Here is an 18,014-nt window from a genome sequence, read left to right on the forward strand (position 1 = left end):
CATTACCAAACGTACAGAACAACCAGATGGTATTTAATAAGAACAAAAGACCTCAGCTCATTACACTAATATTTTTTACACTCTTGCCAATCCTCTATCGTCTTCACATCATCACTTGTTTCTGATCTTTCCAGCTTCCTCTGTGCTGTCCAGATGCCTCCTCATATCTTTGAGGTCTACATCTTTGACGGGAGTGTAAGAGCAGCTGGAAGCAGCTATTGGCTGGAAGACAAAATGTATTATTCAGCTAATTTCCCCCCTGTGGCTCTTCCTTTCAGTCCTCTGTAATGAGAGCCCCATGCTGCTAAAATGACACTCTGCTGTCACTGCAATGCGCTGCTCTGACAGCCAATTGTTACCCCGTGGAGTCCTCAGAAACCGCGTTCTTACAATGACAAAGACACGTACAAAGCTCGAGAGGCCTGCTTATTGAACATAAGTGAAAGGCCGTCCACGAGTAAAGAGGAAGGTAATACATCACAGTCAATGGGGCATGCACCAGTAGATAATAGTTACAGTGGCCTGCAAGCTGCTCACATTTTCAGACATTATTCAGTGTCATCAATTTTGACAATTTCAATGTCTAAACGGAAGGAATTCGATTTTTGTCAGGCTGTCAGGCTCGGAAGTAAAGTATAGAAATCTTTAAACTTAAACTAACTATATATATATATATATATAAACAGATATTTGATTGTTCTTCATCCCCTGCTACACAGGTGTGGGAAGGGGCAGGTGGACTAAAAAAGGATGAAATGGGCCTGTACTCTTTGATTGAATTTTGATAGAATAGATATTTTTGTAGAATTTCATGGCATGTCCAGTCATAGTATAAATGCTTACCGGTCATCATCCTCGGCCAGGGCCACCTTCTCAAAGTGGATGTGCAGTCTCTGGTCCTCAGGGGCCTCCAGCAACCAGTGGCAGGTCAAATTGTTGCTGTAGTTACTGGGAAAACCAGGAGAGACGATCCGACCGACTGTGACATTCCTGATCAAACCCCCACAGGCAGCTGAGAGAGGAGGAGAAGGAGGGAAAGTGAGGATAAAATAAAACTGTGCTGGACATTTCACATTTAAAATACACTGAATCTCAAATGGTTGTTTCACACATAAGATTACCAAAAGACATTTCCCTTTAATCATTTAACTTTATGAGCATATTTTCAGTAAAATATATCTTCCTGCAGTATGGCCTGATAATTGTTGTCTCTCTCTCTGGGTTTCGTAATGAAATCATCAAATTCAGTTGCACAAACTCTCCAATAAAGCCAGGAGAACAACAGTCATTATCATCTTCACTATTCTTCATCATCAGTAGCAAGTAAAACCTACTGCAGACGTTACACATTAACAAGCAGGTACACTAGCGATTGTGTCATTTCAGCTGCTTGAAAGGTATTTTATGTAATAGCAATAATTAATGATAATACAGTGTACAAATTGACAACAGTGGAAATTAGAAATGCCTCTGACATAAGCCTTGTTCTCTCTGCCTTTGAGACAAAAATGCCTTAAAAAACAAAACCATAATGTGAGATGTGTGTGTAATCTCACATTCTCCTTTTGATTCCATTGTGCCTAACTCCCCAAGTACCCAGAATAATGCTCAAGGACATGACCTTATCCAGATAATTACTGCACACTGTAATTTGTGAGGGAGAGGATTTTAAAGTGCAGATTTATCAGTTCTTCATCACCTTGGAAATGGAACTGAAAAGTAAAAGAGGAGAAGGGTCAAACAGAAAGCATCCTGATAATCATCTGTTTACTTTTCATGGAGGGGACCAAGCAATGAAGAGAGGAGAAAAATATCAGATTTATTAATATACATAGAAGATTGTGTGTGTGTGCGTGTGTGTGTGTGTGTGTGTGTGTGTGTTGTTTCCCAGCTGATCAGGTGAAGGTTACGTATACCGACAAAGCTTAATTAAGGCAGAGCAGGAAGAATAAACCCAGTGGCATCCAGCCCAGCCTTCAGTAATCACACCTTCCTACATCTGCTCTGCACACACGCACACCTGAATGCAAGAGCGAGCACAAACACACACATACACACACACACACAGACTCACACACACACACACACACACACACACACACACACACACACACACACACACACACACACACACACAATCAAGATGGCAGAGATATAGATGCACAACCACACAAACTCCCTCTTTGAAATTGCTTTCAGAAAACATTCACTGTGAGAATCAAAGTTGATCAGAGTGGTCAGGACTAAACTGGTCACTTATTATTCATCAGCCAGCCTCATCGGGGCAAGAAAAGAAAAACATTCATCATCCACACATGCCGGTGGGAGAGCAGGTCTGTCTGTTTCTATGCCTGCCGGTCATGCCAAAGGACCAGAAGGTCCAATAGATAACTCAAGGCTCCAAAGCCCTAAGAATATAATCCAAAAGGCTGTGGATGTTGAAGGGAATTGTGTTAAAAGCTGGCAGAGAATGACTAAAACACAGTAAACAATCATTCTGAGAAAACCAATAGAGAAAGGTTATGGTAACACTGCTAAGTCAACAGACCAAATAATTTATCACAACAATGGCATGCCGCACATACAGATGCAAAGTAGTGCCAATAATAATAGAAGGCAGTTTGTCCTCCCTGGCTTTACTACATGGGTTGTTTGTTGCTAAATATAGTGATTTGATTAGTTCGTTTTTCATGCATGATGGTGTCATGACAAAACAAAACTCCATAAAGCGGTGCTCATGGCTCATCGCACAGAGCTTACTGGATGTTCCCGAGCGCACAATGAAACATATAAACGGCTGTATGTTCTGTACTTGCCGTCTGAAGTTAAGTAAAGTTCATAAACAGAAGATTGCTTGTCGTGTGAAATGATTTCCACCCACACACATCCAGATGAAGCAGCCGAGCTTCCTTCAAAAGGCCAAAGCACGACAACAGTCATGTGTTTGTGTTTCTCACCGTTCCTCCAATCCTCTCTAAATGTGACCCAAAACAAGTTTCAAGGGGCAGCTCTTTGCACACAGGCTTTTTAATGTTTTCTTTTGTTTTTATCATTTTATTTAATTTGGAACTTTAAATACATTGTAATTGTGAGTTTTGCATTTACTTTTGATTGGTGCACAGAAGCAAACTCTCCATAAAGTCAGCTATAAATGCTGTTGTATATTATTGACTGACTTTTAGGCATTAGAATGCTAATATAGAAAAAACTGGCAATAAATTAAACCTATAGTTTAGAGCTTGTTTATCTCACCATAGTTGCAAGAAAACAATCAGATCAAAACCATATACAGTATAGATGATATGTAGAATGTTTTTTTGTACAGTATATGTTTCCATTAGCTACACTAATAAGCCATTTTAAACAAGGTCAGAATGCCTGGTTTGTTTGCTCGGCCCTAGTAAAAAAGGCTTCAGTTTGAAGAAATTGTTTCAGTTTGGTCGATATTTTTCAAGGCATTTTGTTAAGTTTAATTTAAAAAAAATAAGAAATTACAGAGGTGACCTTATTTATTCAAAGAGAACAACAACAAAAAACCTCTTCTTTTGGTCCAACTTTGAAAAGTCTACTGACGGCTGCATCTGTACAACATAACATGTGATCCAAACAACTGGAGCTAATACAGGAAATGCTGCAAATGAGAAACATATAAAGGATAGCCTTTCTACTCAAACAGATGGCGACAATAGTGACCAAACGTTTTATAATTTTAACAATAGGGTTCTACCACTGTTGGTGTTGGACCGATAATTAACCACACGATGAAAATCCTACCACGGAAACAGGTGATGCCACCACCTACCTTCCTAAACAAACTATGCCATTGTTTGTTGTTAATTTAAGTTGACAGAATTGTGAAAGAAGTTTTTCTCAGTTAACACATATTGTTATTCACTGCAGAATAATTGTTGCCAAGAATTTGTGACGCTTCTCCTCATTCCAAAGCAGGCATGCCATTGTTTCAGTTTTTAATTCAGGGAATTGTTTTGGATAATTTCTAAGTTGAACTTTCTATGCTGATGAAAGTGAACATAATGCATTTAAGTTGAAGTTCAAAAAGATAACATTATTGATGCAAACCAACTTGTATCCCTGCTATTTATTTTGATGTTTAAAAAAAAAAAGTAAGGCACCTATAGTAGCTCTTTAAACTGACTCCCTGATGCCAGGGGAAACTTTTGTGCACTTCTGTGTACTCATTTTTCCCTTTGTGCCTTGAGCAATGACAACAATATGTGAAGAACACTGATTCATACAATTAAATGTAAAAAGAGCTGTGTCATTACTGTAGCTGGAATTGTGTTGATCGATAAATGTAGACAGATAATTACAAAACAAGCCTTTGCAATATATCGATTTAACGTGTAATTAGTTGAGTGAAATATGTTGTGATACTTTAAGAAATACACTGACATTTTTATAATAATTTAAATTGCCTGTAATCGTATGGTTGTCCTTTCTGTTCGTGGCGGGCGGATAAAGAGCGGGAAACTTGACCACATGTGTTGACCTTACCTAGGCAGTGGGGTTCCTTGCCACTCCAGTAGGGGGTGGTAGCATTGCGGCAGGTTAGCACACCAGGGCCTTGCAACTGGTAGCCCGTCAAACAAGAGAAGAACGCCTCTCCTCCAGAGTGGAGACTGCTCACTGACACTTCACCGTAGAGAGGCTGCCGGGGGAAGACACAGCTCAACACGAAGGCTGCAGACACAGACACAGAAATGAAGATTGATCGAGACAGACATAGAGAGACATAAAGACAAATAGTAGAAGAGACGAAAAGGCTGAAGGAATTAAGCTGACGAGGAGTGAAATGACATTTCAGCCAGAGCAGAAGTTTTATTTTAGAGAATGAAACAAATGTGAGCTAGTGGCTAGTGGCTAGTGCTTCCTACTCAGGCTCCAATAAGATCCAACAATAAAATGATCTCGTTCGGGATATAAATGGTTGTGAAAACCACAAACCTTGGATTTGTTTAAAGCATCGCCAGGGACTGTGAAATATCTGCACTGGAAATGTTTCACTGACAGTGTCTTAATATCAACTAAAATAATTAGGTCATGCCCTGCCAACTTCCAAAATCATTAAAAAAAAAAACACTTTGCACACCATGATACCACTATCTGTTTTAAGAGAGGGGAGGAGCACAGACTATAAAAGAAAAAAAGAAATCTGCGATGTGAGAAAAAATAAAACTCTTCCAACTTTGGCAAAATATGGTGTTTCCATGTAGAATACCCCAAGACATATATAGGAGGAACTGGATAGAGAAAAAAGGTTTTCAGATGCTTTAACCTCTGAAACCCGAGGCTTTAATCCCCAAATTTATTCAGCACCAGCTGCACAACTATGAGGCTAAAATGAACAACCATGAGCTCTGTGGATCAGAAACACCATTTAGAATTTTAAAATACAAGTCTTCTTCTAAAAAAGAAGAAGACATAATTCTGCCATAATTTAAACCCTAATTGAGCGAGTTAATACCAGCCTTATTGTTATTGATCATGTTCTAAAAATTCTGAACTGCAACTTGATTTAAGTCCTCGTAGCACAAGACATCCTTTTCATTAAAAGTGCTGCAGCCTGTGATACAGCCTGGTCCTGGACTCTACGAAGGACTCCAGGGTGGAAGGGGTTAAATAAAGAAGCCTCAGAGCAGCACAACAGTGACTATGACATGGAAATGTACCTTGTAATGAACTTATGGAAACAATAAATCAGCTTGAAAGAGGAAATGAGTTTGCATCAACAACAAATTAAAAGAGAACCAGACAAGAAGAAAGGAAAGCTTCTTAAAAACACTGTTAAAATGAGAATAAACTACAGTATGAAATCACCTCCTGTATGGTTCCATAAGAAAAGCCTGACCAATACTGTATGTAAAGATCTCTTATTTATAAAGTAACAAACTACTGTTTCTGTGGCGTTCGTTGGTATCTTCAACCGTGTTGGTGTTTGTGAGGCTTTGTGCCTCATCTTTGCGTATTTCTGCATTCTCCCTTAATATGGGATGCTCTGCCCTAAGGATACAGGTCCTGCAGTTCCCCATACACACCTCCTGCAGTGTCTGGTTACTGGATACAGACTGGGTCTTTGTCCCTACAGATCATTTGCATTTCAGAGTTTGCTCACTGAGTGCGATTCTTTAACAATGTTCAACTATAGTTTGAAGTCAAATCTCCTCCTGTATGTATTCTCCTACTGTATTTACAGAAGCTTATTTCTGTAAGTGTGACAGCACCCCCGCAGGCTCTGACGTTTAATTAAGCTGTCTGTTTAAAGGGCGGTAAATAAAGCCACAAATGTCCACTGTAAAATACACAGCAGCACCACAGTGACATTTAATGTACTAGTGTCCCCCTGTGGCTACCACCTGCTGGATCTGTGAGCCAGCATTTACACACACACACACACACACACACACACACACACACACACACACACACACACACACACACACACACACACACACACACACACACACACACACACACACACACACACACACACACACACACACACACACACACCGGTCACATCGCTGACAACATGTGGGCAACGTGTCTTGGCTGGCCTCAGGTGACCAGTTAACTAACTAGCATCTTTATTGCCACTGATCTGTCTTCCTGCAGCCTCCTGGAGTTCGGCCAAACATATTAATAATATATTTCTGCTAAAGACTCTGATCCATCTCGCTGTAATTGTCCTAGTTTTATTGTTAGCCTTCGGACGGCTTGGCGGTAGCACTGCTATTGATTCTGTCTGTTGGGAACAGCACTGTGCCTCCGAGGAGGAAATATGTAGGAAGATTATATAGGCCAATAAATGACAACCTACGACCTCGGCCGCTTCCAACACTCTGTTAGCACTGAGGGATGTTCGCCAGCTCTACAGTGTCTCACAGAAACGGAGATAAGAGGAGCAGTGTTGGTCTTTATAGTATTTCTCATTAAAGCAACATCCCAGGCTTGTGCTGCCATAGCAGCTGCTGGAGCTGTGTCTTATCACTCCCTGGGCTAGTCATTACCGTGGTCAGCTGTAGCTATTAATATCCAGGCCAAACAAAAACTATGAAACTCCCGGGCTCACTAGAGGAAGCTCAAACTTGATGAGAAAAAAAAAGATAAAAGCCATCATGAGAGCATTGTGGCATCTTAACACTGCTGCAAACAGGGAGCTTTCATAGAGACAAATTACTTCAGAGCAGTAAAAACTCACTTTGTTGTGACGTCTTAGACCGCATGGCCATTTGTCATGTTTTGGCTATCATGGAAGGTTATTGATAAGTACTGCTTTTCTTTTTTCATTCATACTATATAGTATAAGTTGACCCACAGTGTGGTGTTCAGCTCCATGGATAGTCTGTGTCTTCAAAAAAGAGAAATGAACATATGCACAGAGCAAAGGCCATGGAAATGCAAAAATAAAAAAAATATTAAAGTTATTTGGATTGTTAGAGTCTTGGACATAAAGTTCTAAACAGGGTTTCTGTTGAAAATGACTATATTGAGTGAAAAGGAAAGAATCCAATCTGTACACATACTATTTTATGCAGCTAACAATAGCAGGACCTGGGAATAGTAACTACAGTCTACATCGTGCAAACCATCCCAGAGGTGGCCTGCTGGCTGGAGAAAGGTTCAAAACATATTAAGAAAAAGCAGGACCATCAGTAAAAGTAGTCAAATTATTCATATGAAAGAGAGTCAATATATTAATAAGATGTAAAAACAGATACAGGTCGAGCTGGAATCAACGTGGGGCATTCAGATTACAGATTGTCCAACTGAAAACTGTCCAACTGGACTCGCCTAACTCTGGGCTGCTCGGGCCACTCAGAATAACTAATCATAGCTTGATTAAAATAATAATAATAATAATCATAATTTTGTGTCAATACACACATTTTGGAAGAGCTGTTGTATTGTCATGGACTGTGCCTTTATGTTAAGACTACATATTTCAGCTGAATGTGCCTTTAATGTAGATTATCATGTTGCAGCACCAGATTGTGTTTCCTTTTTGTTGGCATATGTCAGCGACTCTAGTGATGACTGTGAGTGTCATTTGAGTGTTTGTGTAAAGTTTTATTCCTTTATGTTAACATGGGGGTTGGTGTTGGGTTTGACAATAGAGCTGTCTGTTGTAAATATCAGGGACAACTCTAATAGTCCAACCAGATCATACTAAATACCTGAAAAACAGGTGTTTTTAAACTGGCAAGTTTGATTTTTTATACTGTCATAAAACTTACATCTTTGGCTATATTGGTCCCAAGTTCCAGTTTATTCTGGGTCCTGTGCATTATCACTTGGTCACACTCAAAAGGATGGTGCTGGTCTAACTATAAAAGCATGGATTATAAAGTGTGAGACGTGATAAATTTATGAACTGAAGACACTGTGTGTGCAGGGGTGATCACATTAGTAAAGATTCAAAAGTCAACCTGTTTCCTTTTACTGACCGGGGGAGCAAACTGAGCAAACTGTAACATTTGAAACTGAAACATGCATCACTGATTTGGCTATTATGGTTCATGTACACTGTGCACTCTCTAAATCTATTTAAAATATTTTGGGAAATAGGGAGTCACACAAAACTGTGTACTGTACATCGTGTCAACGAGCGCTAGCATTCCATTTCTTTCTAAAAACAAATAATAATTTTATTTTATAAAACATTTTTTTTAGAGTCTGACCAAAGTTTCAACGGAAGTGAGCTGCTTGTAACAGCCATTTTGCTAAGTGCATTAGAGATCTCCATCTGAGGATCCTTGCTGGATGCAAAGCACTTTGTTTACATGTGAGGCAACAATCTGAGAGGGCTGAAATAAATAGACTTGTAAGTAAAGTAATAATCATTTTAAAAAAAACCAAAAAAAAAAACTTAGATGACAAAAGTAAAACCCTCTCCTGCTCTAAAAGCATCAGACTACCCTAATGGTGCAAAATCTAAAATTATGATATCCACAAATTCGTTCCACTTACCCAGTTCAGTATCCAAACTAACCAGGACATGTTGCTGTTAAATGCTTTTTATGTTAATGTTCAATGTTCTGAGTGACATAAATGAAGTCTCATTTATCATTAAAGACTGAAACAAACTGCTCAAGGAGCCAATGAGATGACTGAAACTAGAGTTACTGTGTCCTGTTGGATCTGTGAGAAGTCTGACTGCAGCAAACTGAGCTGACATGAAATGGAAAGAAAAACAGTGAATATGAGAGGCTCATTTTCAATAAAGCTACATGAGAACACCCAAATTAAAACTGTATCCCGAACGACGGGGAGTCATGAGTAAATGCAATATCTGATATCCTACTTAGTTCAACTACTGTATGTTTTTCATATTGACTTGATATAGTGGTTGTTACAGTAGTAATTACTGCTAGAATAGAGAAATCTCTGCAGAGCCATCAGTGCTTGTACTTCTGTGAAGTGTATGTTTCCTCTGCTGCTCTTTTGCTGCCAAACCAACACATGAGCCCCAGACTGGCCATAAACTGGCTTTATACAACTGCTGTGAGAAAATGTTGGCCTCCACTCTGTCTAATCAGGCCTTGTGGCCACAGTGCAGATCACAGGGGAAGTGCAATAATTTGAGATGTTTAGTGGTCCCCTGTAGCTAGCAGATGTAAATTGAATTTATTTATTTTGTGCTTGCATTGTAATACAACTTTGATGTGGAATAGCTCCGCTTGCATCAAACTTCATGTCTAATCTTATTTGCTCCCTCAGAGCGTTTATTTCTTTCTGCTGGCCGTTGGCCTTGTGTAACTGAGGAGCTGACAAACTCTGCAGAGATTAATGCGTCTCACAGCTCTGTTTCATATGAAGCAGCTGTGCTGTAGAGTCTGCGTGCAAAAGAGACCGGGCGTGATTCTCTGAGTGCATCACGCTTCATTTACCATACATATGCTATGATTATGTGAAAAGGTCACGCAGTCACAGAGGCAAATGCCATGTTGTATCACCTTCGCTCAGCTATTAACACCATAACAAAAATAGATTTAATTTATCAAGTTCATCACTTGAGCCCTAAGCGAGATATTTCCACAGCAAATGACTGACTAATTCTCTGCGGATTGTTCTGTCCCCCAGAAAGACCAATCCAGATTTTATTTTTACAGCTATTCAGCCACGTTTTGTGTGACAGGCAGTGACAGTGTGACCGACTGATTCTTCTTTCCTTACTATCAATACTCCAGTACAGTTAGAAGAACATTACAAACATTTTATTCAAGCAACCCCCTCCACAGATACTGTTGCCAATATGTACAGATCATTATCACCGAGTGTCTATCACTCCAGCTTCATTACAGAGCCACAGTATGACACGGCCACTAGACTTTTCAAGGCTGAGGATTTTCCAGACCAGTGGTGGCGTGGTCGTGGGAGCAGAAGCTCTTTCATTCAGGAGTACTCAAAAGTGGGATTTCTTCTCTCACAAATTAAATCTTGAACGTCATTTTCTGGTTTGCCACATCAGTTCAAGGAGAAGCCAGGGACAGCATCGACTGAAGTTCATCGCAGGCAGGCGTCCGTGCGTGTGCTGCTGAATGCTGCTGTCAGCTGTCCCTTCCGCTGCTCAGAGGTTTCGACGCAGACGAATATCTCAATCAGAAACGGAGTTGGTGAGATAAAATGTGGAGGATGACGAATGTGAGACAGCAAAAAATAAGAACATGTATTTCCTATAACTGCTCAAATATTCATAGTAGGATTGTTTACGTCGGTGCTCATCGATACGAAGCTCCAGCACTGCTTTGAAACCGGTTCCATTTGGAATTGAATTCCGATGCCCATCTCTAACCACTACAGTCTGTTTCAGAGTAAAATCCTCTGCTAGACTGAAACAATTTCTCAGCTCTGATATCTAATCATAATAATGACAAGGCAACGAGATGTATTCAAGGAAGAGTTACTTCAATATGAGAACAAAAACACATTCTCTTCTTCTGCTGTTGCAACTCGATTCCAGAGATTTTCTGCACTGTCCTATATTCCACAGAGATCCACTGGGAGGGAAGTCTGAGCCTTGACAGGGAGAACAGCAGAGAAAAACAAAGAGAAAGATGGAGAAGACTGACAATAACTGCTCTGGGGAGAATCGGCTGTGGCTGCACCCTTCTTTGCTCCCCCCCCCCTCAAGAGGCCATCAGCGATGATAAATAGCCAGCAGGAAAGAGAAGATGAACGCACAGAAACACTAACAGAGAGATCATAAAGCAGAGGACCACAGATGATGCAGGATGACATGAATAGAAAAGAACAAGGAGACTGCGGTCTAATCTATGTTGCAGTGAAAATGGAGCTCTCTTCTTTATTCCCCCACTCCCTTAGAGTCAAAGAACCAACGAGGGGGCTTCAAACATGCAGTACGTCCACCATCCACCCCAGCAATCCTTTTTATTTTTGCTTTATTGAAGCAGCATCTCAGCTCAGAGGGGGGCTGTAGCTGTGGGATGTGGACATGTTGTAACAGCAAGATCACACTGCTGATTCTCTTTCAATTAGCCTAAACTAGTATGGAGCACTGGACCACCCACCCAGAAGTAAATCAGCCAGTCGCAGCTAGAGCTGTAGACCTCTGATGGCCAGCTGCTCTCGGGCCCAAGGGAAAGATGTACAAGCTCAGTAATGACAGGGACCATGCAAAATCTCAGGAGGTGAACCAGCCGATGTTAATGCCTTTACTGCAGCCCACCATTATGAAATCTGACATAATGCAGAAGTCCTCTAACGGACACCATTATTTTATGTCAAAATTCTGTACGTTTCTGCCTTTGATCTGCTGACAATAATGTCAGTGTGTCAGTCCAACAATCATAATATGTCCAGAAAGCTGGGACTCAAATAACAGCAGAGTCAAATAATAGCCAGAACCAATAAAGAAGTGTTGTATTAGTCGTTCACGAGCGTTTTGCTTGGTCAATTTTTTTAACTTCTTACTTGCTAACTGAGATCAATAAATTGCAACACTTCCTGATGGATTTTCACTTTAAAAGCCCACTCGCTCTGCCTTTGAGCAACTAGAACACTTTTAATGTGAAATATATGCACATGAAGTCATGAGTTATGTCTTGTGTCCACACACATCCACAAATACACTTAATTTGTTCTGCTATAACGATCTCAAATGTCTGCTGTGAAACATGTCTTCATAATACCTTTAACAGTCACAATAAACCTGGAAACACTGTTCTTAGTGTCACCATTTCTTTAAAATAGGTTAGGTTAGGTTAGGTTAGGTAGTTACTTTAAAATAAGAAGGGGCAGGAAGTGTGTGCAGTCTTCCTGATGCTTAAAATTGTTTTATTTTTGATCAAACAGATGAAAATCAGACTCCTCTGAGACGCACCACCAATAAACATACACTGAAGCTCCTTTATCATTTTTTGGGGGAAAAAGTTGCAACTCAATGGAAGTGATGCTCAGAAGTTTATACAAATAAGGAAACACCTTTTCTAAATAACTTGATTTGAGGAGTTAAATAAATTACCCATTGAAAATGTTGTCAATAAAACTGAAGATTTGAAGCTTTGAAACAGAAACGTTTGTCTAATTACATTATATATGTAATAAATATATAACTCGCTGAGATTCTACAAAACAAATAGTAATTGTTTTTTTTTTTTCCCAATGAAAGAACACAAGTTAATCAAACTTACTTCATGAAGAGTCACGCATTACGATTTAAAGTTGACTCGTTTGTTGGCCATTTTTATACAAAAGGTAAAGGAACAAATAAAAGCTTTGAGCTGGACATTCAGATTTTGTTTAGTTTTCCAAAACAGTGGATAAACACTGATACACTGTTGAATTAGCATTTTCAGAAAAATAAAACCAATGAATTGTGATGACTAAAATATGATGAACTGTGGGTATGGATTTTGAGATTTGAAGCCCAGATTCAATCTGCAACTGAGGTAAATAAAGGCTCCAGTCAGAGATGGATTTCCTGCCCAGATCCCCAGAGGATGATCCCTCATGCTTTCTGTGACCTCCACCAGGTCAAGTCAGTCAGATTACATGACAAGGTATCTGGGAAAATAATGACTAGATTTAAGTTGAAGTAATGGAACTAATCTGTATTTACTGATTGAGAGGAAATTGTGTCTGTGAGGAAGAGTGGAGGTAGAGCGAGAACAAATAAATAAGTTTGGTCCCTTGTTTTATCAATATTTTATTCATAACTATATGAGAACCACAACAGGGAAGTTGCAGACAGAAAGTAAAACAATTAGCTGAAAGTCACTTACAAAGTCAGCTTTGTAAAGCAAAGCAGAGCTGCAGATTCTTTGTTTATAACTACCAAATGCAGCTCAACGATGGCTGAATGATCAGTGTTGGCATGTAGCTAAATTAAAAATATATTACCAGGGAAATTCTGCGGCTCTGTAATATCAACAGTCTGCACTTTAGACTCATACAATTTTTACAAGATATACATTTTTAAGTAGATTAGTGTGTTACAAGCTCGGGTGCACTTAAATGTGAAATGACAATTTTGAACTTGTGAATGTTACAATCCTGTTTCTAAAAAAGTTGAGATGCTGTGTAAAATATGAATTAAAAACCATATTGTGATGTGCAAATCATTTAAACCCATAAAACACTGAAAATAAAACGAAGACAACATATCAAATGTTGAAACAACAAACAACATATCTTTGATATATGATACAACATATCATAACTTTGAATTTGATGCCAACAACACATTTCAAAATGGTTAGTACTGGGGCATGTTTACCACTGTATTGCATCACCTCTTCTTCTAACAACTTGCTCTTAAACATTTGGGAGCTGAAGAGACCAGTTTCTGGAGTTTTAAAAGTGAAATGTTATCCCATTCTTGCCTGATATAGGATTTCAGCTGCTCAACAGTTCTGGGTCACTTGTGTGGTATTTTTCTTTTCAAAAGTCTGGACTGCAGGAGGCCAGTTTATCAGCGGACTCTTCTACTAGAGAACCATGCTGTTGGAATACGTGCAGAATGTGGTTGGACGTTGTTCTGCTGAAATAAACAAGACCTTCCCTGAAAGAGACGTTGTCTGGATGGCAGCATATGTTGCTCCAAAACCTGAATATATCATTCAGCATTAATGCTTCCTTCCCAGATGTTCAAGCTACCCATGCCATGTGCACTAATGCACCCCCATACCATCTCCTTTTTTTTATGACTGTTTTCTTATACAAAGAAAAAGTATCAGTTGTTTTTGCTGACATCACACCAATTTCCAGTCCCCTCCATTTAAAAAAAAAAAAAAAAGGTGCACCTTCAGTTTACCAGTGACCTGCTTCCTGACAGCCCTGGAGATGTTCTCAGTGCCGTGAAATTTCCTTTTGCTAACAGAGACAAATGGTCTATTAGCAGTCTTGCATTTTACATGGACTGATGAAAAATAGATACATCTTCCTCCATGCCTGGACATCAATAAAGAAACTGACAGGGGATTCATTTACGCCTCGCTCATCAGAGCTCATTGAGGATAATTGGGCGTGACAGGCTTATACAGGACATGCCACTGTGGGTGGGAAACATCCTTCAGTGAGGAGATTCAATTTCACACAAAGTCATAACCTCTGTGATGACTGAAGGGTCTGGGCTTTGAAATATGGAGTTTGAATGGAGGAAGTACAGTGAAATGTGAATTGGAAAAAGATGCACAGAGTTAAGATATTATGACACCCATCTGGGTGGGTGAGGAACAACATAAGATATAGTGGCAGATGACCTACATATAATTTATATCTGGTGGCTTAAATTGACACGTCACTATTTATATGTTTACTTCATTCTTGTGAAACATTTGTCATAATGTTGCTAAATGAACAATGAGACAATCATGTAGCAAACTGCTAGTTATTCCTGTATTTCTTCAGATCTGTTATATAAGATTTACGCCTGCTATAATGAAAAATGAACTAAGTCTTTGTGAGTTTTTGTGGAAATCACTTACTTTTCATTGACCTTGTTTTCACGAGTGCTTAACAGAGAATCTATAAATAAGCCGCCTCTCGACTGCTGTCACCTGTTATCATATTGTTCCCGACCAATTAAGTAAAGATCTACTGGCATGAAAACTTCGAGTTGTGAAATGTAAGTTTTTTCCCAGTGAAGAAATGTTACTGAATGTGTCTGTATGTCCAGGCTTGATAACAGACTACCTGAAATAAGCTTCACCATGATATCAGGGTCAGATTGGTGCGTACCATTTAACTGGTGACCAATCACAGGGGTGACAGCATTACAAAATAGTAGGAAGAGAAAGAGCCTAACAGGTGGGAAAATCCATGTTCAAACACAAACGATACACTTAGATATTGTATTTGTCTGGCTGTTTATTTACAGACTGGCTGCATCCCTGCTGGGAGCAACACCTGACACTGATTACCTGCAGAGAGCAAAATGTTTAACAGGGCAGTATTTTTTTTATTGGATTGTAGCATCCGATTATTCGTACAGAAGAAGTTTCTACTTGTTGAAAATTAGGAATCCTGGTGAATAGCAGTGCAACCTACACATACTTTCATCCCCAGCATGCACTGCTGTCAGCCACTAAGAGGATTTTAACCTGCACTTAAAAACAACAATGAGCAATAGCTCAAATTACTGTGTCAAATGGTTGTTCTTGGCAACATAACTACAACAAATGTGCCTATATACTGCCAAATAGGTTGAGTATAAAAGGCAGGAGTGTTGCTGGTGGATGTACCAAGCAGAGCTCCGAGGAGATCGAGGCACGTGATTACGTCTGAGCAACACGAATACTTTCTATACAGCTGTTCAGTGTCTTAAAACTTATTCCAATTGTTTTCTGATCTACAAACTCTGCTTCTATTAACATTGCTTCCTGCTGCAGGAGGCAGCTGTCTGCAATGAAAAGGCTCTGATAAAATCAGTGTGCTTGACATAAGTGGTGTTGTGGTTTTTGGCACTATAAATAAAACTGAATTAAACTGAATTGAATTGTGCATCTTTTTCAGATACAATTTCACACACAGTTGGAGAAGAGCCGCATATAATCTCTGGAGAGACAAAACCACAATTAAAAGGACAGTGATTTCTGGTGTTAGATTCTTCAGGGGGACAGGAGCACAAATCCCAGTGAATGTTAATATATCTCTGTTGACTGGAAAACTCCACTTTTTTTGAAAAAGTTCACCATAGAAAATCTATACAGTGATAATATGTACAATGTTGTGTTTTCAGCTTTTCCTGCAGCTCCCAAAGTAAAATAAAATAAAATCAACTGATGTTAATTTATTCATGTTTGCACTTTTGTTGTCATACGTACCTGTTTTTCCTTGTTTAGATGCAAATGGAAATGAATAAACAAATGTTTGATTGACCTCTGATCTGTTGTTGCCAAACAATTTCCAAAAGACAAAGGAAGCTTGTTTTTTCAAAATTAACTCTTCCGTGCTTCTTCTGTTTGGAAGTACACACATGTACCCACATTCCAAAAAGACCAACGTTCAATCACTGAAGTTTGTTTGCTACCATCTCATTTATTCCACAGAATAACAACTTCCTATGGCAAGATAAGATGTCAAAAGCTCAGATTCTGGTCACACCTCCATTGTTTCCTGCAAATTCTCTTAGTTAGAACACAAAGTCCGAAGTCTATGCAGTGATATAAACACTTGTTTTCTTCCCGCTGCAGCTCAACACTGTTTAATTTGAAATTGAAGAGATCACCACATGTCTTTTGTATGCTTGACAGACTTAATTGAATGCGTGTACTGTTGTTCATACTAATGTCTGATATGGCAGCAATTTAATGCAGACAAATAAATCTATTTGACTTTCACTCATAATTCATTAATGGAAAAAAGTCCGGTTGCAATTACATCTTCATAATAACCAAAAGTATATCAGATACATGCCCATTTTATATTAATTTGTCAGCATGTCAATGGTTTATAATAAGCTGGCCCAGTCACCACTCCACATTTAGCTCAATAACCCAGCAGTGCTCCTGTGATATGAGTCAAATAGAAAATTACTGGATGCTGTCAGTCAAGCAATTAGATGGAGCATGCAGCTCTTAAAATCACTTTACATCCTTTACATTCAATGTATTCTCATTTACAATTAGTAGGGTTTTGCAAAGGATGAGTAATTTTGATTTGAAACATTCCATCGCTGGTACTTTGTGCTCATATTTGATATCAGCATTTGATCCATTTAATGGAGATGTGTATGAAGCAGTTTTGTTTTCTTATACATTGAGTACAGTGCTGGGTCCTCTGGAACAGCTTTAATACAACGTACATCCAAAGGTTATTACAGTCCATCAGCTAGATCTGTACAGCCGCATGGTGTCACACATCTCTGAATAAAGTTAATGAGATTCGGACAAAATCAAAGCTTTTTTATAATTATAATTTTTATATTCCCCTAGAAAAATCCCCCTTATTCACATGTGTGTGTAGCATAAGGGAGCTTTTGTCACTCTCTGGGCCTTGGTGTCATCCCTTAATTACAAGGCCATCACTAGCCAATCACGGTGGGCGGGCATCATATAAATGCGGTGGAGATTCCCTCAGCTCCCCCTGATGTCAAACGCGTGTCCCGCTTCCGGTCTACCTGACTTCCACCGCTGTCGCAGGTATGCAAGAGTGCCGCTGTGTTGTTTCTGTCAGTCGTGCTTTTCTGGTGTTACATTGGCTGTCTGTGATTTTGTAGACGATCTCTTGGGCTCCCCTCATCCTGCACAGGTGACTCACCTGCGGATCACCGTCGGTAGGTCCCGATTACTCCTGATTTGATTTTATTATGGTGTCACGTTGGTAACCGAACTTGTTTCCATAGCTGCGCTACATGCCCTCCTCCTCATCCTCCTCCCCCCCCCCTCCCCTTCTGGAGCGGACAAACGTTGCCTGATCGGTAGGTGATTTTATTGTGCTAGTTTATATACTTTGGTTTTAATTATTATTATTCCATTAATTTGATGTTCATCCTGTATTCAAAGGGACTTTTGGCGGGTTGGCGTGGAACTTTG

General features: G+C 39.5%; 1 protein-coding gene across 1 annotated transcript in view; it reads right to left on the reverse strand.

Moving 5' to 3' along the window:
• LOC138631596 (seizure protein 6 homolog) overlaps positions 1-18,014 on the reverse strand; it is an 83,858-nt gene that overhangs the window by 54,791 nt on the left and 11,053 nt on the right. The window contains exons 3-4 of the mRNA XM_069716629.1: positions 4,516-4,701; positions 844-1,012 (exon numbers count right to left, since the gene is read on the reverse strand). Of these exons, the coding sequence (XP_069572730.1) occupies positions 844-1,012; positions 4,516-4,701 (355 nt within the window). The remainder of the gene's footprint in view (positions 1-843; positions 1,013-4,515; positions 4,702-18,014) is intronic.

This window comes from Brachyistius frenatus, unplaced genomic scaffold (assembly GCF_029030835.1).
Source record: "Brachyistius frenatus isolate BFR_SWC_R1_liver_20210118 unplaced genomic scaffold, ASM2903083v1 Contig_160, whole genome shotgun sequence".
NCBI lineage: Eukaryota > Metazoa > Chordata > Actinopteri > Embiotocidae > Brachyistius > Brachyistius frenatus.